At 54.4% G+C, this 27951-nt stretch overlaps 9 protein-coding genes across 9 annotated transcripts; 5 read left to right on the top strand and 4 right to left on the bottom strand.

The window, feature by feature from the left end:
- Nucleotides 1–1257: 1257 nt before the first annotated feature.
- J4E93_007226 (uncharacterized protein) lies at nucleotides 1258–4117 on the bottom strand (the record flags this gene model as incomplete). The annotated part of the gene is made up of 2 exons (XM_049345136.1): nucleotides 1258–3728; nucleotides 3820–4117. The coding sequence occupies 2 exons, from the start codon at nucleotides 4115–4117 to the stop codon at nucleotides 1258–1260; spliced, it is 2769 nt and encodes a 922-aa protein (XP_049197366.1).
- Nucleotides 4118–7040: 2923 nt separating this feature from the next.
- Nucleotides 7041–7807, top strand: J4E93_007225 (uncharacterized protein; the record flags this gene model as incomplete). The annotated part of the gene is made up of 2 exons (XM_049345135.1): nucleotides 7041–7477; nucleotides 7525–7807. 2 exons carry the CDS (start codon nucleotides 7041–7043, stop codon nucleotides 7805–7807), a joined length of 720 nt encoding a protein of 239 aa, XP_049197365.1.
- A 708-nt stretch (nucleotides 7808–8515) lies between these two features.
- Nucleotides 8516–13186, top strand: J4E93_007224 (uncharacterized protein; the record flags this gene model as incomplete). The annotated part of the gene is made up of 1 exon (XM_049345134.1): nucleotides 8516–13186. The coding sequence occupies one exon, from the start codon at nucleotides 8516–8518 to the stop codon at nucleotides 13184–13186; it is 4671 nt and encodes a 1556-aa protein (XP_049197364.1).
- Nucleotides 13187–13735: 549 nt separating this feature from the next.
- On the bottom strand, nucleotides 13736–14833 carry J4E93_007223 (uncharacterized protein; the record flags this gene model as incomplete). The annotated part of the gene is made up of 1 exon (XM_049345133.1): nucleotides 13736–14833. One exon carries the CDS (start codon nucleotides 14831–14833, stop codon nucleotides 13736–13738), a length of 1098 nt encoding a protein of 365 aa, XP_049197363.1.
- Nucleotides 14834–15519: 686 nt separating this feature from the next.
- Nucleotides 15520–16467, top strand: J4E93_007222 (uncharacterized protein; the record flags this gene model as incomplete). The annotated part of the gene is made up of 2 exons (XM_049345132.1): nucleotides 15520–15760; nucleotides 15818–16467. 2 exons carry the CDS (start codon nucleotides 15520–15522, stop codon nucleotides 16465–16467), a joined length of 891 nt encoding a protein of 296 aa, XP_049197362.1.
- Nucleotides 16468–17505: 1038 nt separating this feature from the next.
- J4E93_007221 (uncharacterized protein) lies at nucleotides 17506–20073 on the top strand (the record flags this gene model as incomplete). Its single annotated transcript, XM_049345131.1, has 4 exons — nucleotides 17506–17766; nucleotides 17917–18173; nucleotides 18230–18247; nucleotides 18291–20073. 4 exons carry the CDS (start codon nucleotides 17506–17508, stop codon nucleotides 20071–20073), a joined length of 2319 nt encoding a protein of 772 aa, XP_049197361.1.
- A 2952-nt stretch (nucleotides 20074–23025) lies between these two features.
- On the bottom strand, nucleotides 23026–25163 carry DED1 (DEAD-box ATP-dependent RNA helicase; the record flags this gene model as incomplete). The annotated part of the gene is made up of 3 exons (XM_049345130.1): nucleotides 23026–23505; nucleotides 23556–24903; nucleotides 24955–25163. 3 exons carry the CDS (start codon nucleotides 25161–25163, stop codon nucleotides 23026–23028), a joined length of 2037 nt encoding a protein of 678 aa, XP_049197360.1.
- A 1147-nt stretch (nucleotides 25164–26310) lies between these two features.
- CPR2 (Peptidyl-prolyl cis-trans isomerase B) lies at nucleotides 26311–27144 on the bottom strand (the record flags this gene model as incomplete). Its single annotated transcript, XM_049345129.1, has 5 exons — nucleotides 26311–26516; nucleotides 26566–26694; nucleotides 26748–26833; nucleotides 26887–26981; nucleotides 27034–27144. The coding sequence occupies 5 exons, from the start codon at nucleotides 27142–27144 to the stop codon at nucleotides 26311–26313; spliced, it is 627 nt and encodes a 208-aa protein (XP_049197359.1).
- Nucleotides 27145–27389: 245 nt separating this feature from the next.
- J4E93_007218 (uncharacterized protein) lies at nucleotides 27390–27881 on the top strand (the record flags this gene model as incomplete). Its single annotated transcript, XM_049345128.1, has 3 exons — nucleotides 27390–27392; nucleotides 27446–27757; nucleotides 27819–27881. The coding sequence occupies 3 exons, from the start codon at nucleotides 27390–27392 to the stop codon at nucleotides 27879–27881; spliced, it is 378 nt and encodes a 125-aa protein (XP_049197358.1).
- Between the last annotated feature and the right edge of the window lie 70 nt (nucleotides 27882–27951).

Raw genomic sequence — 27951 nt, 5'->3', positions numbered from 1 at the left:
TGCGAAACATTAGCCACTTATTTTTATACCCTTTGGTTTCGTCACGGATGTCTTATTCCATTCTTGTTTGGAGATGCGATGGCTTCATCCCTCTAAAGTAGAACGATGCGTTATTTAGTCTAATGGGATTCCTCGCTTGTATCAATCTTGTTGACGATCAGCGTGCATGATGTGAGGGGCATGGATGTGAGTTTTCCGTAAGGACCACACGGCAAAACGAGGCAAGGCGAGGCAAAGTCTAGAGGGAACACCCTCGTTGAGCATACCCCATTCCGTGATCACGGACAAGGTTAACCCATATGTCCCTGTGCCGACTCCCGACCGGGTGAGAGTCAATTAAGGTTTGCGCATCATCCGCAGCTGATTTCCCCACTAAGCATCTTAGTACTTTGGACGACGACCCGCGACGGATGTGGCGCAAATGCGATCGCCGATTGAGTTCTGCCTACGTTTCTAGGCCTATACTAAGATAACGCATTCTGGTACTTGTGTGTAGTCACGAGCTCAAAAGCTTTTAGTCTATCAAGCCTCAACTCCCGCGTTTGGGACTAATGATAAGGTTTCGTGTGTACCGAGGGCCTGGAATGTGGGTACAGAGATGAGGGTGTGAGCAAGGCGAGTGTGGCGGACTAATGGATTTTGTTCAATGCAGGGCAATAAGTTCAAACTAGAGCTGCCTGAGTGAGGAGGTATTCGGACCGAAGCGTGATTTTGATTATGATATGGTGTGTAGAAGAGGGGTATTGCGTGGGTGAACGCAATAGTTGGAAAGGTCGATGTGAGTATCAAGAAGGAAAAATGATCATGTGGATGTAAAGTATGTATAAATGTATTGAGACGAATGATACACAAAACGCAGCTCCAGTAAACAAGAAGATTACTACCGATTGAGTAGTCAAGTGCGCTCCGTGTCGTGTAAAACCAAAGAAAAGGATGCTAAATGACAGGTGGTATACCGAGAACGCCAATGCAACCATGCCCAAGCCTCCCAACCAGCATTACTTCCATGACGAGAAAGAAAAGGCAAGTGGTAATACGGACCCTTCCGTTATGCGTGTAACAGCTCACTAGAAGCTTGACTGCAATCGTCCGGAACATCGTCGTCGTCATCACTACTCTTCAGATCTCCTTTCTCAAGCTCGATGCTCATCCAGCGCCAGTCAGAGATTGAGAAACTCTTCTTGTTACTATTGCGGCTAGTCAGCTCTCTTCCTGCCGCAAAGTAACAAGAGGGAGAAAGCAGTGGTGGATTACCTACTACCTGGCCTTTGAGACGTTGGCCTTCGGACTGCTGGACGCATTCGGGAAGAGGAGCGCAAGGCCCTCTTCCCAGCCCCTCTCAGTGACAATGTCAATAACGGCGCGGCCGGATTCGTCGAGTAGTTGAAGGTCGACGGTGCCACCCATGTCGATCAGAAGCTTGAGGATCTCAGCATCGCCGTTCTCGACGGCTTGCAGAATAGCATTCCAGCCGCGGTGCATCTTGTTGATGTCCGCGCCGCGTGTGAGCAACATCTGAATGATCTCTGTGTCGCCTGAGTAGCGGCGGAGGGCTTTGACAATGGGCAAGTGCTCGCCAGGGGCGTTGGGGTCGGCATTCGCGACGTCGAGAAGGTAGCGAACAATGACCTTGCGTTCTTCGCGAATGGCCGTTGTGAGTGGAGAGAAGACACCGCAGTTCTTGTCTTCGACGCTGACGCCTGCTGCGAGGAGAAGCTTGATGCTTTCGAGTTGATTGGCTACAACAGCCATCTCGACGACACCACGGAAGGCACGTGGATTGGGGGTTGCGGCAAGGAGTTTCTTGAGAATGGTGGGGCGCTTGACAGCCATGCATAGAGGCCAATCCTTGCCACGGATGGCTGGGTCTGCGCCGCGAGAGAGAAGGATATCGACAAGCTCGCCGTGATCGTCGTTGATGGCGGTAGTAAGCGGTGTGCAGCCATCTGGTGTGCGGTCGTTGGGGTTGACACCCTGATCGAGCAGGTAAATCATCGCGTCCTTGTCATTAAACTTGACAGCCGTTTCGATAATACCCTTGGGCTTGTTAAGGTCTGCGCCAGCGGCAACCAGTTGCGGGAGGAAATGCGTGCGCTTGTGTGTGATACACTTGAAGGCCGGGTACTCCGCAGCGTTGAAGTTGGGGTCTGCGCCATGCTCTAGCAGATAAGTGACGATCTCCGGGCTGTTGTCACGAATAGCTGAGCAGAGTGGTGTGTAGACTCCGTCTTTCCGCAGGTTGGGTGATACACCAGCTTCCATGAGGATCTTGATGGAATCCAGCTTCTTAAGACTAGAAGCCAATTCCATGACACCTGGTGTCTTCTTGGTGTCAGCACCGCGAGAAAGCAGCAGCTGAAGAGCTTTTGGCTTGTAGGTGGATGGCCAGAGCGGGTGCTTAGGGCCTGGAAGGTTGGGATTCGCTCCGTGGTCGAGCAGCACAGTCATGAGATCTACACGGTTCGCCTGGATAGCCTGGAAGAGGGCCGTTGTACCTTCTCCATTCTTTGCGTTGGCATCGCCATCCGCGCTCAGGAGCATTTCAACACACTTGGGTGAAGTGGTCTTGTTCATGGCTGATACGAGTGCCGTAGAACCATTTTCCATAATGAAGCCAGCATCGCCGCCATTGGCGAGGTACAATTGAACGAGATCAATAGAGTTCTGAGACGCAGCCAGCGCTAGAGGTGATTCGGAATCGGGGCCGGCGGACAGGTTAGGATCAGCGCCATGCTTTAGTAGTGTCTTCGCGCATTCGAGACATTGGGCACGAGTGGCGGCGAACAAGGGTGTGACACCTTCGCGATCGAAACCGTTCGCATCCGCACCATATCGTAGAAGCAGCGTGATACTCTCCACGTCTTGATTTTGGGCAGCGACGCGAAGCATTGCTGACTCCATGTGAGGTTCTGCTTTAGCACCGCCGTCAAGGAGCTGCTCGAGCATCCGGTGCCTCCTCTGTTCGACAGCGTTGAAGAGTGCTGCCTTGCCACCAACATTCTTGGAGCCTCCACTTTGGCGTGGCGCCCAGTGCGGCGATGTGATGGCAGAATCCACCTTGGATGAAGAGTGATGATCGTCCATGTAGCGCTCGCTGACATTGAGACTGTGCAATTTCTCCTCCATGGTGGGCGACCGGGTAGAGGAGTGAGATGCGACATCCTCATACACCGGATCCTCGTGATACCGAACATTCTGATGGTACATTGTGTCCCTGGTTGATTCACTGGAACGAGCACTGGCTGGTGCGCGCCAGTTCTTGTGAAGATCAACGATTCCTGGCGAGAGGCCAGTGTCCTCATGCCTGAAATTTGAACTGTGACTGTCATACGAGTGTCCTTCCTCGTGGCGAAGTTCGTTCAGTGACGGTCTGTCCATACGGTGTGAAGGATGTGAAGGTGGTAAGAGGGGGTGGTCTCCATGATTGCTCGGAGCTTTTGTAGGTGGTGTCGGTGGAAGATCGGATGTCGGCGCTGGGTGTAGAGGTGGAAGGCTGGAAGCTTTGCTTGGGTTCAGTCGCTCCAACGCGGCAATCAGTCCGGCATATCCAATGCCCATGGAAGCATCGGCTCGCGCGTCGCCTAGTGTCCACCTGAACATAGCAGAGCTGACTTTGAGGGAGTCACGACTTCGTGACAGTGTGTGGCGCATTTTCTCGACATCTGTGTCAGCGAACATCATTCGGAACTTCATGCCAAAGCCGCCTTTGTGGTTCTCCTTGTCGACAACTGTAGCAAGTAATGCTGTCAGCAACAGTCCGCAACAACCATGCAAGCGAGGGTAATAGAAGCAGACAATCCAAGATTTGGGGAAACGTACACTTGTTGACCATTTGGGCCAAAACAGAGAACTCTTCGTTGACTTGGCGGACCCTTCTGTCAAGTTCTTGAGATACCTCGACGGGAAATCCACTTCGTGTTTTCGAAGCTTCCGTGACACCGGCCTCAATGGACCATAACACCTGACAAAGTTCGATGAACTCTCTGGCAAGTGGCTCAAAGCCATGAATAGGTGTCTTTGCTGTGCTCAGGTATTCGAGCATGCGGATTGCGATGGTGTTTCCCTGTGCGTTGACCCGCTTGCACAGATCAACCGATGTCTCTTTTGCTGGAGCCATGACAAAGATGGTAAAAATGAACGAATGCTGGGGGAATCAAAGAGACCAACGAGCGGGTCAACGAGGCTTCTTTACAGTGCACTCGAGAGCCCTGACTAGAGACTATCTGTGGCCCGCTCCAAATACCGTGGTAAGCCAGGCCGTCCGTCTGCTCTAGCCCGCATGAGCATCGAGTCAAGGAGGCGCGACCAGGCGAATCGCGTCGCGTCATAGCTCTAAGGTTGTAATGGGCGCTCGAAAGGCCCGGAATAAGGTTTAGGTTCTCGCCTTCGCCGGGCTTAGTGCCAAGAGCTGTATGGCAGCGCCCCAGGTTGTTCTAGGGATATCCTAGATGACACCTGCCATTCCACGTGAAAGTGTGCGTGCATAGGGGGAAAACATACGGTCGGTGCTGTGGGCCGAAACCTATCTCCGGGAAACTGTTGTACGCTACACAGTTTAGCAAGACATAGCACCGATGAATATCATTTTGCTTGCCGGCAGCTTCCTTTTAGCTGATCATTGTGACTGCAGCGTGCAGATTGTGCCTGCTGGCACAGCTGCATGCCACACTACTGCTAGCCGAGCATCGTGCGGGTTGATCTTTCTCGGGTATCTAGTCCATACTTGGATAGCTGCCTCGTGCTGCTTGCATACATGTATGATCTAAGCGTTGGCTATGCGAGGAGCGGTATCTCCCCCAACTGACTCCAAAATTGGTATGCGTGTGAACGTCTCGACAGCCCAGATAGTGCACGAAACAGAATCTGCCCAAACCACGCGGATGCTAGATGCAAAGTCATCTCGTATCAGCCGCCAGTGTTCAGCCCAAAGAACGAGCCGTGCATGGGTACGTTCGGCGTTGCATGAACAAGGCGCCGAACGTAACGGGAAAAGCAAAAGAGCATTCGCCTACCAGCCACATATTCGTAATTGCCATCTGGGGTCCATCGGTCATGTCTTTCCGGGCTATCTAGCTCCACCTGCGATAACCCTGCGCGCAGTGTACGTACGCAGACTACCTTTAGGCCGCACGGCCCGAGACACATCATTTGAGTGGATGGTACGCCGTTCCGCTAGAGGTGAAGTTCGGGGCATCCAAAGCTCGTTGCCCCATGAAGAGAGGCGTCTCGCTGCGCCAGGGATTGCCAGAAGGGTCGCCGAAGCTTCGTTGAAACCTCGTCTACCCCTGGCTTCGGAATCGTATTGCTAGCTGTGCCGCACAAGATCGATCTAAGGCTGGTGCCACCAACAGCCGCAGCGAGACCTGATCTCTTCGGACATACCTCCGCCCATCCTCGAAAATTCCGTCTGGACAAATGACAAGTGACAAAATTGAACAATACAGGAGTGGGGCTAACTCCCTCCATCCACAAGGGTAGCGGAAAGTCTAGCCAACTATTGAGCGCGTGGGAGCCGTAAAGATGTCTTTCGTGGACGTCCGCTATGATTGGTCCCCGACTAAGTTTCGCAATGATGCAAGATACAAAAGGGCAAAGACTGGCTCACTAGTACCAGATTTTCAGCCAAGCACGTTGCGAGCTCTTGCCGAGGATGATGACTTCCGGCAGCTTGCTGATCAAGAGGCTCCTAGCGAGCCGCGTCTGTACCCAGTCCAAGGTCTCTCGACGTTTCAGGCCGTTTTGAAATGAGGCGTTGACAGTGGCTCGGAATATGAGCGTTGCGATGATCTTCATGGAATTGCAAACCTTGGGCGTCTGCAGTCATGCAAATCCTCCGCAATTACTCATCTCAGGCTCAGATCCTAGGTACGCCTAACACGACGCTAGCACGTGCCGCGACCGCGCTATTGGTAGAACGCCCAGTACCTGCGAGGGGAGGATTCTGGGCCGTTCTTGCGCACTTCGCCGTTTTTGCTAGTGACCTTGGACTTTGTCGAGTGTACAATGTTCTCGCCGATGTGCGGTCTAGTACTCTTTCCATGAGACGCCAACTTGGGCGAAATGCATTCGCGAAGGATTTTGTCTCTGTCAGAACACGTTCTTTTGTAGAAGGACAAGCGTAGCATGGGGCGGCACGGCTATGCAAGATCGGAGATGAAGTTCTGAGGAAGGGTTGAGCATGACGACTAGAGGTGAGTCAGTTGGCATCGGAAGCACGGAGTGCTCCCACTTGGCGAGTATGTCGTAAGGTAGCGACCGCGTCGGCACCACAAACAGAATGGCTAAGGCTTGTCATTCTGCAGTGCGTGCAATCGGTTCCTGGTAGTCGGGTGTAGCTCTTGCAGCATCCTCGTGATAGTCCACAACTTCCACACGTATTCCTTCAGCCCGCAGGAGGAAGCAAAAGAGTACTCCTTTGACTCGAAACGCGGTCCGGGCTGGTGCTTGAGCTTGTATTCTGGTATACGGCATGATTGCGATAGCTTTGATGTAGCCCGCGAGAGAAGATTGTGCATTGCAAAACCCAATACCAGATTCCTTGAGCTGACGAAGGGTGGGCCTAAGTCCGCTCAATCAGGGTATGCATGTTTGGATTCCTGGAACTGCTCGATGCTAGTACTTGGATTGAACGGCTGACCAGTGCGCTGAGTACGATCGATCTGATGCGCGATGTGCTCAATGTGAACATCCCTTCACGATGCGTCAGGATGATAGGCGAGGATATATGTGGCGCCCTGTGGGATCGAATGAGCCAGGATCTGGTACGCATCTCATCTCTCCACACTGCGCACTGCTTACCGAGATCGATCAGACGTGGCGTATTCGATATCTCAGACAATGCATTGGGGACCTAGTGTATTTTCCGAGAGTTCAGCCTAATTGTGGCGTCGTTGGAAAAAACAGGCGTGGCTCAGGTGGTAGGAGCTGTACCCAAGCTCAACGAGATCACGTGATACTGGAGTCCGAGCCGAATGCCAAGCAGGCGCGCCTGTCTTCGAGCGCGCCAACACCCGCGACCACACCCTGCAAAGGCTTCCAATATGAGCGGACATCAGCTTCCAGTCGCGCCGGCTAGTGACGCGATGCCTACGGATCTCTCCACCTTCAATATCGCCGATCTCATCAAGACGCCGCATAACGCGCGTTTGTACAACGAAGTGCAAAACCTCAAGAAGCTCATCAATGAGCTTGTAGACTACCAGCTCGCCCACCCAAAGAATACGAAGCCAGGTTCGCGCGAAGATATTGACAAGGAGAAGAAAGCCACACAAGACATAGAGAAGCGGGAGAAGTACATCCGCGCGCAACTGTCGATTGTCAAGACCTTGTACCGGCAGAGCGTGCTGAAAGTGCGCGAGGAAAAGTCGAAGACCTCCGATGACAGGGCGGTGAACGATGCGCTCATTCTGGGTCTCCACAACCTCAAGTATGAGGAGCAGTCGCTACGATCCGAGATCTCTGCTGCTGAAAACTACGAGTGCGTCTTCGCGTGGAAAACTGCGTCCATCGCTAACTATTGTGTAGCCACAAATACATGAAGCTACCACTCATCCCCCGCGAGCAGTTCCTCGAGCAGTTCCCCGAGCACCAAGATTCGAATGAACACGACCTTATGACGGCGCGCATCGAGCACGAACACCAAGTCCGTCTCAAGCTCGAGGAAGCGCGGCAGGAGAAGCTGAAGCAGAAGCAAAAACTCATTGCGGAGGTTAAGAAGGGCAAGGACGATCTCACCAAGCTGGACACCATGGTCGAGAAGTTCATCGAGGCTGCAGAACCGATCAAGAAAGTGCTGGCTACGGAGTAAATACTTGCTACTGGATTTTCTTCTTGGACTTGATGCGATGCAGCACTGGAACTATGCTTATACTTGCACTTAGGGATGTCAACATCGTTGAGAAGGACGGGTTTGAAGCAAAGGCTCAAACATGGCAGCCTGCACCCATCCAGACTGGACTTGCAATGCCGTCTACGAGCGGAAATGCGGCGCCAAAGACTGCTCCCTTGTAGTCTACTACCACGCAAGCTCGCAAAGACGGACATGGCAGACCGGGATACACTACCTGGTTAGTTTGCTAAGGGTGCGCTCAGTTCGACTTGAGGGTCATGCACGTCCTGTCCTGAGGAAGCAACGCAGTCGCTGCAACATCGCAGCTACAGTAGCGTGTGTTGGGAAAGGTCAGGGGAGCCAAAGTAGTTGATGCAGGAACAATGGGAGCTCGTAATAGTTTGACTAGTAACAGACACGGTACCATTAGCCGGTGCTGATTAGGTGGTCAATTTTGGCGCAAAGCCGAGCCTCTACATTCTCTCCTCGCGCCTTGTCATGTGTGTGCGCGAAGCAGACCCGTGTCTGGGGTAGGATTGAATGGTGGGACTGATGCCTGGTTGTGGGGACCCTGGTCTCCACCTGTCTTGGCGCGTCGGCGATTACGGATATCCGCCCACGCCCGTCTTCGCCCTGTCCCTCATTACACCACACCTTGTTCCCCGCACACGCGCCCACTCTGCCGCCATGGTTATTGCTCTAGAGGGCAGTGCTGAGCTCCTCTGCGCATATCCGGTGCCTGCGAGCGGCCTCTCGAGATGCCGTGGGCCGCCATCACTGCCGGCGCAAGATGCCTCGGACTGCATACGTACTATGCAGGACTGGTTCAAAGCGCCTGCGCATACGGAGCAAGAGCCGTCGCCCAAGCGACGTAAAACTGGTGATGGCAGGGCTATCTCTGTGCCTTGGCGGGCGGACGCAGACGCAAAAGATAGTATCGTCTTGGCCAGAGTATCTATTGACTTGGTTAGTGGGCTGGCCAACATCTGTGATGCTGGACTGACCCGTATGCAGAACATGCCTCTTCCTTCGCCAGACTTCATGGACACGACGGACGCCTCAGCCACACCGCAAGATTCCATACCTCTAGAACTCGAATCGTGCCACAGGGATCGGGCAAAAGAGACCCTGCAAATTAGACTCCGAAACATGGTCGATAGAACGGGACTTGACCTGGCCGCCACAACCTCTTCCGCCTTCGCAGACTCGATCCTGCCCCACCTTCGGACCGTGACTACATTTGCTACTACGCGTCGAGGCAAGAACACCAAACCCGCGTCTCGAGCAGCTTTCTGTCGCTGTCAGCTGTACGCGCCCGGTGAGGGACGCAGTATACACAAATTGGTTGTCGAGATACGGTGGACCTTGGGCATGTCAGTGGTTGAGGACCTAGCCGTCACACACCATTATATGGCCGCGGATCTGAGTCTTCTCCGCGTCTACATGACTGACGAGTTTACAAGAGGCGACAAGAAATGGACTTTGTCTGATTTCTACACTTCGGTTCATGTGCCAGCAGCAGACATGGATGTCTCCCCACGCATCAAACAGAGTTTGCTCGAGACCAAGCTTCTACCTTTCCAAGAGAGGACCGTTGATTGGCTCTTGCGTCGAGAAGGCGTTGCATTCTCATCCTCTGGGCTGCTCGAGCCATTCGTCAACAGTTCGCCACCAGCATCGTTCAGGCAGACTCAAGACGCCCTGGGAACACCGTGCTATGTCAGCTATCTCCGAGGCTCTATTGTTACAAATATAGATGCAGCCAAGGACGACGCTCTGCGGTCACTGCGCGGCGGCATACTCGCCGAAGAGATGGGCTTAGGTAAAACAGTCGAGCTAATCGCACTCATATCCCATCACAAGCGAGACATCCCCAAAGGAAACGTCTACGACGTATACACTGAAGCTGAAGTTAAGCCCTCAGGTGCTACGTTGATCATCACTCCACCTTCGATCCTAGAACAGTGGATGAGCGAATTGCGCACTCACGCCCCTGATCTCAAAGTCTGCCATTACAAGGGTCTCCCACCTCCGACTGCACCAAAGAGTGTCCATGCACCATCTACCATTGAGCATCTCCTGCAATACGACGTAGTGCTAACGACGTATCATGTGCTCTCGAAAGAGATTCATCACGCTGTACCTCCCCCGGAGCGCAGCTCTCGACGCCCCAAACGCCACGAGCGTCGCACTAGCCCTCTCGTCGGCATCTCCTGGTGGAGAGTCTGCCTAGACGAAGCGCAAATGGTGGAGCGTGGGGTCAGTCAGGCCGCCCAAGTAGCGCGGATCATTCCGCGGTGTAACGCCTGGGCAGTTTCCGGCACTCCTCTTCGCAAGGACGTCCAGGATCTACGTGGTCTTTTGATCTTCCTCAGATGTGACACATTTGTAAACCACGAGGCAATCTGGAATCGCCTCGACAAAGCGTCGTTCAAGAGCATTTTCAGCGAGATTGCCCTACGGCATACCAAGGACAGAGTTCGCGATGACCTTCAGATACCGCCTCAGAAACGCGTTGTCATTACAGTTCCTTTCACAACTATCGAGGAACAGAACTACAGCGAAATGATGCGTCAAATGTGTGATGCATGTTGGCTCACACCTGAAGGGCAGCCCTTGGAAGAAGGTCGCGACGAGACCCATCCCCAGGTTGTCGAGCGCATGCGGGAATGGCTGGTCAGGCTGCGCCAGACGTGTCTCCATGCGAACGTGGGTCGAAAGAATCAAAGAGCCTTGGGTGGAAAGAAGGCGGCTTTGCGCACCGTACACGAAGTTCTGGAGGTCATGATTGAGCAGAACGACACCAAATGGAAGTCAGAGGCTCGCGAAATGATTCTATGTCTGATCAAGATGGGTCACATTCATGCTTATTCCGAAGATCCAGTACACGCACTTGAGTACTACTACAAAGCCCGAGAAGAAGCAGAGACATATATCAAGATATGCAGAGGCGAGCTACGCGCGGAGCAGCAGAAGCTGGGCCGCGCATCTACAGCTGACCTTCGTGAGGCTGATGAAGAGCAAGATGTAGCTGCAGATAAGATGGGCCGTATCCCGATTCTGCGTAAATCGCTACGGTCATTTCTGGAGCTTCAGCATGCCGCTCAGTTCTTTAGCGCCACTTCGTTCCATCAGAGAAAAGAATTGCGAATGTACAACACGGACCCAGAATCGGATAGGTGGCGCGAGTGGGACGAGTCTGAGACATCTTACTACGAGGCGGCCAGGGCCATTCGCCATGAGCTGCTGGAGGGATCGAAGAGTAAAGCGCAGCAGCAAATGGCCAAAGTCAATACCAAAACGCCTCTCCAATTGCCTACGATCGCTGACCTCCCAGGTCTTGGGGGTATTGAAGCGCGAAAGATTCTTGACACGATGGACAACATCAGTGATTATTTGAATGAGCAAGCTCAGCAGATACACGCTTGGCGCACAAGAGTTATTGACATTCTTCTTACGCGCTTGGTTGATGACGAAGACGACAAAGAGTTGACAGGAGAAGAATACGATGACTCGCTCAAGGCCCAGGATGAGCTATATGTTTACATCATGGCTCTTCGAACACTCGTCGCAGATCGCAACGCTGCTGTAAACGGTCTACAGGACACTCTTGTCGAACACGAGCTTAGGGCTGCCGAAAAGCAAGCCCTGAGGAAAGACAACGACGAAGGCGATCGTGGTCACGCACCTCAACTTGTGCTTGAAGTTGTCAGGAGACGACGCGAACTGCAAGCGAAACTCCGGGCTGGATCTTTGAGGGGCGTTATCTCTAGTATTCGCTCCTTGATGACTACTCTGCAATGGAAAGCGAACAGTGGTGATGTCCGCGCTTCTTCCGAGCTCGAAATCCTTCAGACGCACATCACTAAGGTTCAGGCTATAGTCACAGAACAGGCAAAGGTTATCACTGAACTTGAGAAAGAGCAGGAACTGTATCGAGGCACCATGAACCAACGTCTAGAGTACTATCGGCAGTTTCAACATATCTCCGATACCGTCGCAAAGTACAAGGAGACGCTAGACAGCAGATTCGACCAGCGCGAGTTCGACAGAACCGACGACTTGCGAGAGAAACGCGAGAACAACGCCAATGGCTTCAAAACAAAGTGCACATATCTGAAGCATCTCCGGAGTGAAAATCTGAAGGAGACGACAGCCGAATGTATCATTTGTAGGGAAGACATTGAGATCGGAGTCTTGACGGCTTGCGGTCACAAGTACTGCAAAGAGTGCATCAATCAATGGTGGCAGGCACATCGGACCTGCCCAACTTGTAAGCAGAAGTTGGGCTCGTCCGACTTCAAGGATATTGTCTTCAAACCGACCGAAATCAGAGCGAAAGAAGAGATGGACGCAGCTGCCAGTCGGACGCATGCTTCTACGCCAGGCTCTTCGTCCACCACGTCCATCTACTCTGACCTGTCTGACTCAACGATGAAAGAGATCAAGATGATCGACTTGGAAGGCTCATACGGCACAAAGGTAGATATGATCGCGCGTCATTTGATCTGGATCCGCAACAACGACCCTGGTGCGAAGTCCATCATCTTCTCCCAGTTTGGCGACTTCCTCGAAGTGCTCTACGAAGCGCTGAAAAAGTGGAAGATTGGTGCCAGCAGTATCACTGACAAGAACGGCATCCGGGAGTTCAAGCTAGATCCCAGTGTCGAGTGTTTGCTCCTGGATGCCAAAACCGATTCTTCAGGCCTAAGTCTTGTAAACGCTACCTACGTCTTCCTCTGCGAACCGCTCATCAATCCCGCGATCGAACTCCAAGCCATCAACCGCGTCCACCGAATCGGGCAAGAACGACCCACGACGGTTTTTATGTACCTTATCAGCAACACAGTCGAAGAAGCCATCTACGATATCTCTGTCGCCCGCCGCCTCGAGCATATCAGCAACAACACATTGTCGAAAACACCGATGCAGTCTAATCCCACTACTCCCGCTATCAAAGAACAGACACTGGACGCTGCGAACTCGGCCGAACTCCAAGCTGCGCCCGTCAAACAGCTCCTGCGCAAGAAGGGCGAAGGAGAGATTGTCAAGGAAGACGACTTGTGGCACTGTCTTTTTGGCAAGCAGCGGAAAGCGGCGAGACCTATAGTGGAGAGGGAGGTTGGCCGTGAACTAAGGGCGCAGGCAGCAGAGGCGAGGATCATGGGATCGCCAGATGCAGGTCCCCGTGGCGCGTCGTCGACTGCGCATTCGGGCACGTTGGGACAGGGTGCGGTTCAAACTTTACCAATCCTTGTAAACAATACGCCAACTTCTGATCTTTCCGCAGCTGCCCGATCGAGGCAAGAACGTTTGGCGCCATTGGCCCCCGATTATGTAGCACATCCCTTGAGGTAATCATGTCAGTGTTGCGATAGCGTGGTACTGGGTAGCTGTATTCATATACACGAGGCGTACTTGATGAGATCTACACGAATGAATTACAAAGATGTATATATATTGAAAGGATGACAAAATGCACCTAGGCGTGCATGGGTCTTATACTCGCCGAATAATATGATTAGAACACAGCTCGTACATGTGTTGACACGAGTTACATCATAGCGTTTGACAGTGATGGACGAACATTGGACTAGACATTCCACATCGAAGCATGGCTGAAGATTGCAATGGTGGTTTTCATATTTGATCAGTAAGAGGAATAGCTCGTAGAGAGCGACTAAAGGCCTGCCTATGTGGTATCATGCTAAAAAGAGACACAAACGCCGGAACCAAATGCAAACGCAGATGCAGTGAGGATGCCAGCCCAGGATAAAGAAGGTCCGAAACGCCAGCGCTAACAAGAAAAGGGGAGTGACAGCAAAGAGGGGAAGAATATATGTACGAAGAGAAGAGAAAAAGCATCACATGACTGGACCGACCAATCGAAACAAGGTGTTGCAGCGCCTACACTCTAGGCGTCCTCCACTCCCTCACCTCCTGGCGCCCACCTTCATCAAACCCGGCCCGCTCCATGAGCTTCGTGAACGTAGTGTTCGCCGAGTCTGCCGTGAAGCGATTGTCGCGCCGCATACCAGGTGCCTGTGGAGGCGCCAGGAAACTCGGTGCTGGCATCAAGACATCAATGGTCTCTGAACTGCCGCTGCGCGCGACATTCGGACGCTGTTGCCCTTGCTGTGTGTTGAATGTCTGCGTGCTGGTACGGAGGGAACTCGAGCGCCGACTAGCAGAATGAATGCGTTTGGGCTTGGGAGGCGGGGTCTGGTACGGATCTGTGTAGTTCCCTGCGCGCACGGGAGGAGGGTGGAGAGGTGCAGGGTTTGCTGGGAGACCGCCCGTGAAGCCAAAATTCAGTTTGGGGGTGCGGTCCCACATGCTTTTTATCCTGGGGGTAAAGCCGTGGACGGGCGGGTTGGCGTTTGTTTCCTTCATGCCTTGGACGATTCGGTCGGTGGAGTTGGGGCTCGAATGCGCGGAGTGGCTGCCCCGGCGCATGAAGTCGGTCCGCGCGGCGTGCTGGGGGTCGTAGATTGGGTCGCTGATTTGGCGTGCTACATGGCCGAAGTCGCCGGAGTAGCGCTCTTTAGATTGTGACTCGCGCCTTTTCTTGATGATCCAGATCAGGGCGAGGGTGCTGAGGGCGCCGATGACTATGCCGGGGAAGAAGCCAGCTGCGAAGGACCGGCCGTCGAAGCCCTGCTTGGTTTGGACGGGTGCGGTGGCTGAGCAGTCGGAGGTTTGGGAGGCGGACGCCGGGCTGGTGGAGGAGGGTGTCGGGTTTGCGGTTGACGTTGGGGACGGCGATGACGATGGCGAGGTGTCCTTGGCGCACATAGTGCCCTGGCACGTGTAGCCCAACGAACAGCACTTGTCGCCGCATTTGGGCAGGTCAATGCCGTCGGTCTCTGAGAGATGCATCTGGTTGTCGGGATGGAGCGTCGCGTTCAGCTGCGTGGTGTCGCAGGTGGTGGGCTGGATGTAGGCGCAGTCCGAGCCGGACGGACAGCAGATGACTGATTGTATGTCTCCGCCGTTGAGAGACATGCATGTTGAGTCTTTGGGGCAGCAAAACGAGGAAGGGAAGTCGGATCCGCACTGTTGGAGGCCTGCGCTCCCTCCACATGTTTCTGCTTGGCGGAGGAAGAGACTGGACGCGTGTGCCGTGGGGATGAGGGATAGGAAAAGGCAAGCGAGGGATATCCTCGAGAGCCTGGGAGAGGGTGTGACTGGAGCCATGGTGGTGGAAATGGAAGTGATGGCGGTATTAGGTTGAAGAGGTCGGGCCTGCGAACCTCAAGTGACTCGGAATGAAACAAAGAAATGAGAGAGCGATACGGAAGCAGAGTACGAACAACGGAACAGACAAAGACACGGCCTACCTTGGGCATATCTACCTGCACGAGCTAGACTCGAGGAGCCGCGAGTGACGTTCCTCACGGCGAGAGTGTTCTGAGAATAGAGGCAGCCGAGGCGCCGAGTGGACAAGAGGCATTGTATGGTGGGCGGAGGGTCTGGCTAGCAGCGTCTGGTGGCAGGTGACTGCGGTGCTTGTGTGGCTCTGCGTGGACAAGCAGGCGAGTGGGTGAAACGAGTGACGCGGGCGCTTGGAGCTCGGCGCGTCGTGATTGGGCGGGGGCTAGCGCGACGATGCAGAGGCCGGAAAAAGATGAGCAGCGAGCAACGGGCGGCCGACTCCAGTTCGCCCGCCGCCCGCAACGACAGCACACATGATGATTACACGCTGTCTGGCCCGCCGGCCGGGAGCCATGCAGTCTGCAGCCGGGGCCTCGAGGGTGTCGTGGAGACGGCCGCCGCCCGCCGCCCGCAGCCTCTACACAGTGCCCCCGCTGGACAACCACGCCCAGCTCGAGCAGAACGGCATCCCGGGCGTGCTCTCGCCCACGGGCTTCCGCACCGCCTACACCGAGTACCAGGGCCACATCGTCGACGAGCTGAATGCATCCACCGCCGGTACGCCAGCGCCCCGCCGCGTCCAGGGCGCTGCCACAGGCTAACGTCGCTCTGCAGGTACGCCGTGGGAGAACCAGGAGGCCAAGGCCCTCGTCGTCGACTTCGCCCGCGACCCGACCAAGGCCTACGCCTTCAACATCGCCAGCATGGCCTTCAACAACCACTTCTTCTTCCGCGGCCTCAACACCAACCCCGACGTGCACGCCCAGCCGTCCAAAGACCTCCACGCCCACATCAACAGGCACTTCACCTCGCTCGACACCCTGCGCGACACCTTCCTCGCCACCGCCGAGTCCATGTTCGGCCCCGGCTTTGTCTGGCTCGTCCAGACCAACGACAACAGCCTGGGCGGCACTCTGCGCATCCTGCCCACCTACCTGGCCGGATCGCCTCTGTCGGGCGCCCACTACAGGCGCCAGTCCCACGACCTCAACACACACAACGCCGACTCGTACCAGAACATGAACAAGGTGGGCTCCTTCGGCGTGGCCGCGCAGCAGGACCAGAAGCCCAAGAAGCCGTTGGGCGGCGTCGATGTAGTGCCGCTGCTGTGCGTCAACACGTGGGAGCACGTCTGGCTGCACGACTACGGTGTCCGCGGGAAGAGGGCCTTCCTCGAGCAGTGGTGGGACAGGATTGACTGGGACTTTGTCGGCCAGAACACAACGCTGAAGAGCAAGAGCCCTCGATCTTTCATGGGCGCCTAGAAATTAGGCCTGTACACTGCATGTAGACATATATGTACAAGACATTTTGAAACTACGTCAAGGCATCTCTGCATGCATGGCGCCGGGCGTCGACTCGGGCATCTAACAACGTGCGACCTCGCCCACTCTGCCCGTGAAGAACATGTGTCTGTACTTGCTCACTGACTACCATGATTCAAACGCCCTCAGGCATCGCTGCAGCTGCATGCCATTCCGAACGCTGTCCAGGCCTTGTCTTCTCCCATTGCAGGCTATACGGGATACGGCGCGACATGTACTGGCCTGCAGCTCACCACTGCCAGTGGCCCAAACCGGCTCTGATCACCACCACGTCCTCAAATCTTCACCGGATCTTCTTCTCACACCACCAGATGCCGGCCTCTCAAGGCAGATTCAAAGTACACTTTCGCGATGCGCTTGTCCACTCTTCTCAGCCTGAGCCTCGGAAATCATCAGGTGGCCAACTCGCGCCCGTATAGCCGGCGTCATCCTGTGCCACACCGTTGGCGCGCCTCTAGTCAACTGTTGACGCGCAACACCTGAAGACGTCCGCGCATACTTCGGACTAGGCATGTGGACAGGTATACCGACAGCAAAGGCTGCCAACACGTAGTCGAGTTCCAGTTGAGGGCCAAATCCCTCGAGGCCTCCCACGCGCGGACAACCAAGGAATTTATTGGAAACACTGACGAGAGCGCACTGCCTCCGCCTTGCATGCATACGATGCACTGATTTTCGCCCAGCCCTGCGGCAACTTCTGCATAAGTTCAACACTTCGCGTGCTCGCCTGCCTTCAGCCGTGCACCTTGGCCAATCACTAGGCCGTGATCTTCGCCGGATTTAGTCGTCGGTCAACCAGCGCCCTGCATTAATTCCTACACTATGACCTCACACGACTCTAGGGTTAGCTAGTCGGTAACACATATCGAAGGATTTCGACTCTCTTCGCTGCGGGTGCCTTTTCCCAAGACTCCGGTTCTCCACACTGCTCTTTTTGTCTCTTTTTTCCAATCTGGTATTGCGTTTTCTAGCGGGAGCATGGCAGTGCTGGCGGATATATTACCGGTAGTGTCGAGGAGCTCAGCTCTCGCGCTGAAGCTATACGGCGTTGCTGTGGAGTCGCCTGAGGCCGCGAAAGACCTAGTTGCCGTCGCAAACAAAACAAACGGTTTCGCTGCAATACTCAAGCAGCTAGGGACGATCATCAAAGAGGACGATCGTTTGCCGTCACCTGAGGTACGTAAGGACGCGCGAGTCGCGCTGCAATTACGAGAAAGCATGGCCTATTCCAAGATCGGAGTGCTGTACTGGCATAATACCAAGAAGACTTTGGGAATACCACTCATCTGCTCTGTCCGATCAAGGGAGTTGAAGACATTAGTCAAGGAGGAGCGAATGCTTATGCTTTGTTGAATGAGGTCGTGGACACCCTCGCTGACATCCATATAGGCCATCAACACCCTGGACGATGCCATCGATCAGGCTCAGAACTTGCTTACCAGCGTCGAGATGACTACCTCGATCGAGAACGACAAGTTCCATGACCGAAGAGACAGTGTTCGCTCTACTCAGCACAGCCATCCCCGTTTAGATCATTCGACCAAGGCAAGCTTAGACTATTTCACAGCTCACCTGGAAGCCCTAAGTATGACGCTCTCTGTTCTACTGCAGACGTTGTATGCAGCACAGACTATAATGTGGTCAAAGTAAGTTTTACATCCTTACACTGCACTCGGCCTCTGACCCAGTCGCATCCGCATAGCTCTATCTTCTACTTGAGGTACATCTTGGCTTGGAGTAGTATGATGCTGACAGTCGTTCAGGTTACGTCCCACGGTATCTCCGCAACAAGCCGCTAAACTTGTTGACAACGAAAAGATTCAACTCGAGGCACTCATTGTTCAACAACAACTATCCATCTTATCAGCTTCAAACTTCTACGAACAATTACCACGGTCTGATGCGCGCTTATTGATGGAGACAGACAGTTCCCAGAGCTTAGTTGTCACAGAGCATGGCGAAAGCCCTAGGCCGACCAGCCTTCGATCTTATCAGGATGAGGACCTGAGAAGCCTCGACACGTCGGTATACACCGAAGCGAATGGTCTGCCTGCGGTCTTCAGTATATCGGCTTCGCGCGCCGAGCACTTGCTACAACAATGGACGAGTCTGCCTCTATTTGAGCGCCGCTTACGAGACGAAGAACGTGAACTACAAAGGCAGAGACAAGAGTATCAACAAGCTACTGTAGAGTCAGATAGCGAAGAAGAGCAGAGCCGCACATCAAAGCTTTCAGGTGATGGCGCTCGGCGAACACAAAGGTCGGGCAGCATACAGCCGCTGTTCACTGAGGCCAGCAGCCTGTCTAGTCCACACCCGGAGAAGCATTACGGTCCGCCTGCACCGCCAACACCGATCGCTACACCTCGTACATCACAAGCGAGCATGGCTGCTACAAATGAACAGCAGACAGCTGCTTCGCCTCGATCCAGTCTAGGGAGTCTCCCCATCGAGGCTGCCGCCGCGGTAGAAGCGAAAGAGGAAGATAGTGAAGTCGATCTAGAAATACCTTGGAAGTTGTGTACGCGCAAATACTACTGGCGCTTTGTCGATGCCAAGCAAGTCAGCTCGAATACTGATCAAGCGTATTCACTTGCCTACCTGGAACGTAGCAGTTGGACCGAGATCATGGCTAGTTGGGTGTGCAAGGAAGCAATCCGAGAGGCAGGTTTCAGGTTTACACAATATCAAAAGGAGCGGAGGGATAGTAGGCGAACGAGAGGGGAGACATGCTTCTGCATCGAACGTCCATTGCAGTTTGACCAAGTCAAACGTCTTGTCGAACGTACCGTTGACATCTACCGGAAAGCAGCACCACAGACTCCACCCCAACAACCACAAGCCAGGAGATCATCTTTCCATCGTGCCCCACCGCCACCTACTGCTCTAAAAGGAAGCGCATTCGACCGCGACCGAACACCAGTGCCGCGAAACACGCATCCCCCGCTTGATCGCACGAACACGATGCACTACGCACCGCCGCCTGGGCCACCCCCACTAGACCGATCACTCTCGATGCCTGGACCGGGACTCGTCCCACCGCCACCCCAGCAAAAGATCAACACCCGCACTCCAAATCTCCAGATACCGGTACCCAGTCAATATACCCCTCAACAACCACAACGCCCTCACTCCCCACGAATCCCACAGTACCCACCTCAAGCCAACGGACACCCATCCCAGCCGATGAACGCACCACCATACTACCCACCACCTCCAAACACCCCTTTTGCAAACGCACCCGCGCCCCCACATGCACCAATCCAAAACCAGAATTACCCTGTACAAGCCTCGCCTCTCCGCCAATCCTACATGAACCCCACTTATGCCGGCAACCGACGACATGACGACGACTTTACCACATCCGAGTCTGAGCTCGAACGCCCAAGACGGCGCAGATCCAAATCGAGAAGTAGAGCGTATGAGAAGGAGAGGGAAAGGGACAAGTATGGTAAGAAAAGTCATACAGGGAGAAAGGCCGCGGCGGGCGCGTTGCTGGGTGTTGGTGGGTTGACCGCATTGTTGGATGGGTTGAGCGGACTGTAGAATGTACGAATTGCATGATTTGATCCTGCCGCCGCTTTGGAGTCTTGAGCTCAAGGTACCCAACGGATTAGTTGCTTGTATAATGACTTACGAAATCATAGTGAAGAAGTATCTCGCACTTTCATACCTTCTCTACCATCTTCGACCGTGCAAATCAACATGACGAGTTCCTCAAAACAAGCATTAATGAGAGAACTAGTTTGAAGATACCAGCGATGCATTGAAACCACAAAGGCGTTAACTAGGTTAAGAACAAAAAAGACTACGTAGGGACAGAATAAGAACACGCGACACCATCCGCCTCTTCCGACCACCCGTTCAGCACCCCATCACATCATCCCTCTTCCCAAGCTCTTCAAGCGTAGTCTACTCTAGCAAAACCATCCTTCGCACAGAGCATACCCAGTATTATTCTGCCATTACCGCTTCACCGTTGTTACAGATGTGCTCGCTAGCCGGGTCCGGACACGAATCGTTCTCGGACTTGTCCAGGTGACTGGGTATCTCAGATTGAGTCGTTCGCGCAGGAGCCGTACAGGCGATGTACTGTGGAGTCGCAGACAATGCCATCACAGCCAGATCTAAGGTGGAGTCCTCGGATGCGACGGTGCGCTCCATGACCTCGTCGCCCGTTTCTGAGTGGGAACTGTGTTCGCTGAAATTGTCAACTGGCACATGCGGTTCGAGGCGGGTGTGTCGATCGGTGGCTCCGTCGACATGTGGTTGTACCCCAGTGGCTCCTTCTGTATCATCTTCCTCTCCTTCAAAGCAAACCACTGTCTCGCCAGCAAGCTCAGAGACCGCAGCACATTCCCCAACTGTAGTCGTCCCATTCACTCCCTGCCCAGTAACCCCCCCTCCAACCGCCATAGGCATAATCATCACCTCCCCCAACCCCCCATTTGGTTGCCGCACAACGACACCCTCAGCACCCGCGCCGTCACCGCCCCAAAACCCCGTTGTACGCCCTTCAATCAACAACTTCGATTCCTTCTCGTTCTGGATCAACGAGCAGCACGTGCAAAACCACGTCTTGAGTATATCGGCAACACAAGTGCCGCCGAGGTCGCCTAGTTTGCGGATCCGATAGGTTTGCCATGCGAAGGGGACGCAGACGAGGAAGCCGTGGGCGAGCGGGGTACAGCAGAGGAACGAGTAACCGTATGCTATGCACTGTTGCCGGTAGTGTCAGTCAGGAATCCGAGAAGGAATTATGCGGTGGGATAGTGTGGGACGCTAATCGAAGCTGGATGGAACTTTGTCAGGGAGGGAAATGGCGTACCGGCACGTTGACAATCTCATAGCCACTCATGTCGCCATTGTAGTGAAGACGATGCCACGTCTTTCCGCAAGTGACGCAAGGACAGAAGAACGTGACGATACCTACGCTACTTGTTAGTCCATCTTTCTTGTCATCCCCATCCTCATACCAACAAGTGTGGAAAGACTTACATAAGGGCAGCGGATTCAAGCAATCCTAGAGACTTGTGTTCCACGGCTTGGTACGACGCAAATCTGCTTCGATCTCTTCTCTCGCTAACGCAGTCCAGTCTGATATCTGGGAGCCGCACCATCGTCCCCATCGTGAGATGGTGTCACGGGTCTTTTGGAGGGACGGGTGTCCTGTGAGGCGGTCTGGCATTGTGGTATGATGGGCCGACTTCCTGAAAGCGAGTTGATCTCAGCACAGTGTCTAGGGTGAGAGAAAATGATGTATTCGATGCCGAGTATGCTGATGCTATGTGGGAGGGTGCGCGAAGAATAGAGTGGATGGTGTGGCGCAGATGATGTCTGGGAAGGCAAGAGAAGTAGACGCGTGAGCGACTGATATGGACCTCAACTCGCCGGGTAAGGACGATAGAGCCAGGAATCAGGTGGGAGGCGGTGGCGACTAAGAAACAGTCTCCGTCAACTAGTGAAGTCTCAATGATTCACGGTTACCGCATTGGCAATGTATAGCGGGACATGCACAGCAGTTCTAGTTAAGATGATGAAGTGATATAATGTTCTGGAGACAGCCACGCCAAGTTGAGGGACGGTAAGATGCCACGTAATGTCACATTATGATAAATGTGAAGCAACTGAGGAGAAATATATGCAAGTATCAAATCGCATGCATTGTATAGGCCACGCATATTGGCAGCGCATACTAGTCTATGTAACTAATCATTTGCTCGAAACTATACTTTTATCAGATTCCTTCCACCCAAGTCACGGGGTCAGGTCCGCATATGCGCATGCAAACCAAAACGAGCATTTAAATCCCACCGCCGAGCTGGCCTTGGAAAGACAGCCACCATGATGGTTACCACAAAGAACCGGGGGTATCTTCCTTCGTACAAAGGTTGGGTCGTGGCTAGACCTTCATGAACGCCATCTATGCAGTAAACTTTTCCGTCGTCCAAAACAGGGTCATGCTGCTACTCTCCGCGTGTGGAGAGACCGAGAGACGCAAGGACGACGAGAAAGACGTTGTCGTCGAGGGGTATGACCGGGAAAAAAGGAACCGCTTTTGTCGTAAGATAAGGAAATGCTCAGAGGTCATCCGCGTGTGGAAGACTCGGAAAGCGAGAATCTATAGCTCCCCAAGCAGCATGCTTGCAGAAGAGCGAAGTCGTGAAATGTTCGTAATGCATGCCTTTGCGAGAAAGACGAGGGTCCTGCCATCTATGTTCGAGCTCGACAAGAGTGCGTCGAAGGGTATCGTATGCGAGAAGAGCTCGAAAACAGGCAGATCCGCAAAAAAACAGTCGCTGTCTATATGCTGATTGGGGTATGAGATTCCAGATTTCCGCATCGATCCGCGGTAACCGGGAAAGATTCGCAGAAAACATTCGCAAGTGAAGGAAATCGAAAGCAAGCCATCGGTAGCGGCGACACGAAGGCCCAGGGTATCGTAGAGAAGAAAATGTGTCCCGGGCTGGCTATATCGTGAAGCGGTGCGTTGCACGTTTACCACCAAGAGTTGCCGCCAGGGCCGGATGGGTTGCCGTAGCCTCCACCAAAGCCGCCGCCGCCACCACCGTAGCCGCCGGGAGCTGGAGGAGCGTAGCCACCGCCGGGAGCACCGCCGAAGCCACCTCCGTAGCCACCTTGAGGAGCACCTCCCCACTGGCCACCGCCACCGCCACCGAAACCACCACCGCCCATGCGACGAACGTCACGGGTAGCAGCGTTGCCACGGCCACGGCCGCCTCCACGGCCACCACGACCTCCACCGAAGCCGGAGCCCTCGCGAGCAATGGATTCGAGGAAGCTAGGGACCTCTTGGTTGGCCTCCTTCAACAGGTCAAGGAGATCGCGTACGACTCCGCGATTGCCGCGGTTGAAGAAAGCAGTGGCAATACCAGTGTTTCCAGCTCGTCCAGTACGACCGATTCGATGAACATAATCGTCAATGTCGGTAGGAAGGTCATAGTTGACTACATGCGTCTGAAAAACGTCAGTGAATAGCAGGAAGTGAGGAGTAGGGGGATACGTACCACGTTCGGGATGTCAAGTCCTCGAGCTGCAACAGCAGTGGCGACAAGAATTGGGCAACGTCCAGTTCGGAACATCTCCAGAGCCTTCTCACGCTCGCGCTGAGTGCGGTCACCGTGAATGGAGGTGGCGGGGAAGCCCTGGTTGATGAGGAAGTCGGACAGCGAGTCGGCCATCCGCTTCGTCTCGACGAAGATCAGGGTGAGACCAGCACCGTGTGTGTGGAGAATATCAAGGAGAACAGAGCGCTTGTCGCCGTCCTCGACGTACTCAATCTTCTGGGTGATGTTCTCAGAAGTGGAACCGACACGACCGACCGAAAGGAAAATGTAGTCCTTCAAGAAGTCGCGGGCGAGCATCTGGATATCGCGGGGGAAGGTGGCCGAAAACATGAGTGTCTGGCGGGCAGCGGTAGGAGGCATATCCTCACCCTCAACGATACGGCGAATCTGAGGCTCGAAACCCATGTCCAACATGCGGTCAGCCTCGTCGAGAACGAGGTACTTGATGCTAGCGAGGGAGATACGGCCACGCTCGATCAGGTCAACGAGACGACCGGGGGTAGCAACGAGAAGATCGCAGCCGCGCTCAATCTGGCGAAGCTGAGAGCCAATGTCGGCACCACCGTAGACGACGCAAGGACGGACCCAGGAGCGGTATGCGAACTTGCGGGCTTCGTCGAAGATCTGGGAGACCAACTCACGGGTAGGAGCAAGGACGAGTGAAGTGGGGTAAGCCTTGCGTTGACGTCCGTATCCACCCTGAGCCTGTGCGGGAGGAGGAGAGGGGCCATTCTGGAAGGCCTGGGCGAGAATGGGGAAGAGGAAACCACCAGTCTTTCCGGAACCAGTCTGGGCACAAGCCATGAGATCACGGCCACCCATGACGATGGGGATGGAGTACTTCTGTACAGGAGTGGGAACCTTGTATCCGGAGAGCTCGATGTTGCTCAGCAGGTGGTCATCGAGAGGCGGGTTTGTGAAACGTGTGACGGGTTCGGGGACACCCTGACCAGAGGCCTCGACGGGGATGTCATCGTACTTCTCGAAGTTGATACCGGTCTGTTGCTTGGAGGGGTCGTTGGGCATGCCGAAGAGGTCGCGCTCGAGGCGCTGGTTGGGCGGGCCGGGAACGTGCTTGCCGTCCTTCCAGGCACCGTCGCCAGACCCGCGGGCGCCTCCAGAGCCACCGCCGCCGGGCTTGCCGTAGGCGTTGGGGTCAAAGTTACCGCGAGGGGCACCGCCCCATCCACCGCCTGGGGGACCGTCGCGACCGCGGGGAGTGAAGTTGGGTGCGTTGGCCCAGCCACCGGCACCGCCGCCGCCGTTCATCTGAGGGGGAGGACCCTGACTGTCACCAGTTAGCATACCTTCCTGTTTTGTGTCCTGGGTGTTGACTGACCCTCCGGGGCCCCACGCGCTGCCGCCGAGACCGCCGCCGTTCATCATCGGGGGCGGGCCGTCCATGGGTGCAGGGCCTCCGGGACCGCCCTGGGGACGGCCGCGAAGGTGAGGGGGGATGTAGGCAGAACGCTCGCCGTTGAAGCCGTTCTGGGGGTTGTGCTGGGAGTCGTTGATGTTGAGACGACCCATGTCGAGTTGTTCAGCCATGATGGGCGTGGTGGAATCGAGTTGGTTGAGGGTGTGTTTGGGAGTGCAATGTGCAGGGCGCAAATTACAGATGTGCTGGCTTCGGCTGGCTCGGCGGTGAGCGACAGACGAAAAGTAGCAGGTCTAAGTGACGAAACTCGTAACTCGCAGGCGGGTGCCTGAGACTCGTTCTGTCAGGAAAGAAGGGAACGCCTCTGTCCTGAAAACGAGAAGTAAAGAAGTGAAGACCAAAAGAAAGGACTTCACGGGAAAAGAGCTTGTAAGGTTGTGCAATACACACAGAGTAGTTTTGGAGGGTGGGTGGTTAGGGAAGAGGGAGACGGCCGCAGGTAAGTTAAAAAAGCGTGTCGGAGAACCCTTCCCGCACTAGTCCCCGTTGGCGCTAGCGCTCCCTCTCAGAGTTCTCAGGCTGTGGCGAGTGGGGAGCGGTGAACGTCACAGATGGAAGCTGTCGTGTGCTGCAGCAGGCTTGCTTTTCATGCGACATGCACTGTGACATGGCCGCAGTTGAATGTAGTGGCGGCCTTTCTAGGTGCTTGTGCAGGCTCCAGGCCATCCTGTGCGACTGTGCCATGGCTTTAGATAACCCAACATTTGTCTTCTTTGCTTTTACCCTGGACGTGCCCTGGCCGTTGCACATCGTCATCGGCGGGTAATGCAGGGACTGCAAGGACATCGTATCCCCTCTACCCTAGCTAGCGTCTTGACACACTAGAGAGCCATGTTCACCATGTATCAGATCAATGCTCTACTAAAGGAACGTTTCTGCATTTCGTCGTAATCTAGGCCATGCTCTTCTCCTTGAGCCCACCCATAATGTTGCTTTGCCCTCCATTTCGCGTTTTCAAGAAGAGCACGCAAATCGCAACGACAGCCCCGATAAAGAAAAGCTTCTGACCGACCGACAAACCATCAGCAGAACCAGCAGCAGCAGCCAGGCCAGGAATTTTGCCCTTGGTGGAAGAGGCCTGGGATACCTCAGCAATGTTGACGATATCGTCGTGAGACGGAGTCGCTGTGATATCGAGTTCGTCGCCAGGAATGGCTGGTTCAGCATGACCGTATAAATCTTGAAGAAAAAGGTACAACTATCAGCAGCTCTCCAACCTGAGGGGTCGACTCAATAGCAAAGAATGCGTACTGATGTCTAGAGTTCCGCGTGAATACCTTCCTCTGGCACCTCGAGCTCTCCGCTCTTGGCGATCTTGACAGTCTGGACCGGCTTGTCTCCAGCACCCTTCTTCACGTTCTCAATCTTCTCCACGACCTCGTAGCCCTCGAGGACCTCTCCGAACACGACGTGGCGGCCATCGAGCCAGCTGGTGATGACGGTGGTGATGAAGAACTGAGAGCCTAGGATAGTCAGTGCATGCTGCAGGGAGTGAAAGGGAAGGGTACTCACCGTTGGTATCTTTGCCAGCATTGGCCATGCTGAGGAGACCCTTGCGGGTGTGCTTGAGCTTGAAGTTCTCGTCGGGGAACTTCTCTCCATATATGCTCTTACCTCCTGTACCATCGCCTTTGGTAAAGTCTAGCCGTTGATCAGCATTGTGAATCCTAGACCCGGGCATGAGTCGGACTTACCACCACCCTGGATCATGAAGTTGTTGATAACGCGGTGGAAAGTAGAGCCTTCGTAACCGAATCCCTTCTCGCCAGTAGCGAGAGCGCTGTAGTCTATGTTAGCCCCCCGAGCTATGCGTAGACTTGTATCCGTTCGTACCGGAAGTTCTCAGCGGTCTTGGGGACGGTCTTGCCGTAGAGACCGATGGTGATGCGGCCTAGCTCTTCATCGCCGTGGGTAACGTCGAAGTAGACCTGAATATAGTCAGCAAGTCCGTCTATTCATCCGATTGAAAGCTATACACACCTTGTGAGTGATCTTTGGACCCTTTGCAGCCTCGGTGCTCTGAGCAAAGAAGACGAAAGTGATCGAGAGGATCAAGAGGAGCGAAATGACAGCTCTCTGGATGGTAGCCATGGTGCCTGATTGTGTCGGGAAACAATCGAGGGAAGTCGCAAGGTTAAGTAGTTTGGACAGCCCCCTGCGGAATGCGATGGTGGAGGAGGTGTTGAAACGTTGCGTTTTACCTAGGTAGAGCCATTGCCCGCACTGTCGCACTAGCGCCGGCTGGGTCTAGCGGGAAACGGAAGTCTGGAGTTCGAGATCAGACACGACAATTGACACATCAACACGCGAACTCGCCGTCGGAACGCTGACCCGCCATGGTACGCGACTGGAACGCCCATTTCCCCTTGCGCGCGTCTTACTGACGGTTTAGGTGTTCATCAACGGCTTCAGCTTCACGGAAGCGACGCTCGTGAAGCGATCCCTCGAATCTTTCTTTGGCATCGGGCCCTCGGTCTCGCAGCGCATTATGGCGAAATTCTATATCCACCCGTGGGCGAAGGTCGGCAGCTTGAAAAACGCCACCGTCATGGATCTGACCGCGGAACTGGCCAACATGAAGATTGAGAACGATTTACGGCGGCAAGTGCAGGACGACATCCGGAGATTGAGGGATATGGGCACATATCGTGGAAGGAGACACGCTATGGGCTTGCCCGTGAGGGGCCAGAAGACAAGGACACAGGTAGGTTTGGCCCTAGGAGAGTGGCTGTGGTCTTGGTCGGTCAATGGGCTAACAATCGCAGATTGCTACTGCGCGACGGTTGAACAAGATGGAGCGAGGCGGTAGTGGAAGAGTGGGGCTGTAAGGAGTACGAAAGCCTACGAGTGTATTATACTGTATGGTGCGCGGGCACAGACCCGTGTCTACAAGACGCC

Source organism: Alternaria ventricosa, assembly GCF_023758065.1.
Source record: "Alternaria ventricosa strain BMP 2768 chromosome Unknown scaffold_13, whole genome shotgun sequence".
Taxonomy (NCBI): Eukaryota; Fungi; Ascomycota; class Dothideomycetes; order Pleosporales; family Pleosporaceae; genus Alternaria; species Alternaria ventricosa.
Note: the sequence above shows the minus strand (reverse complement) of the source record. Positions and strands in the feature narration are given on the sequence as shown.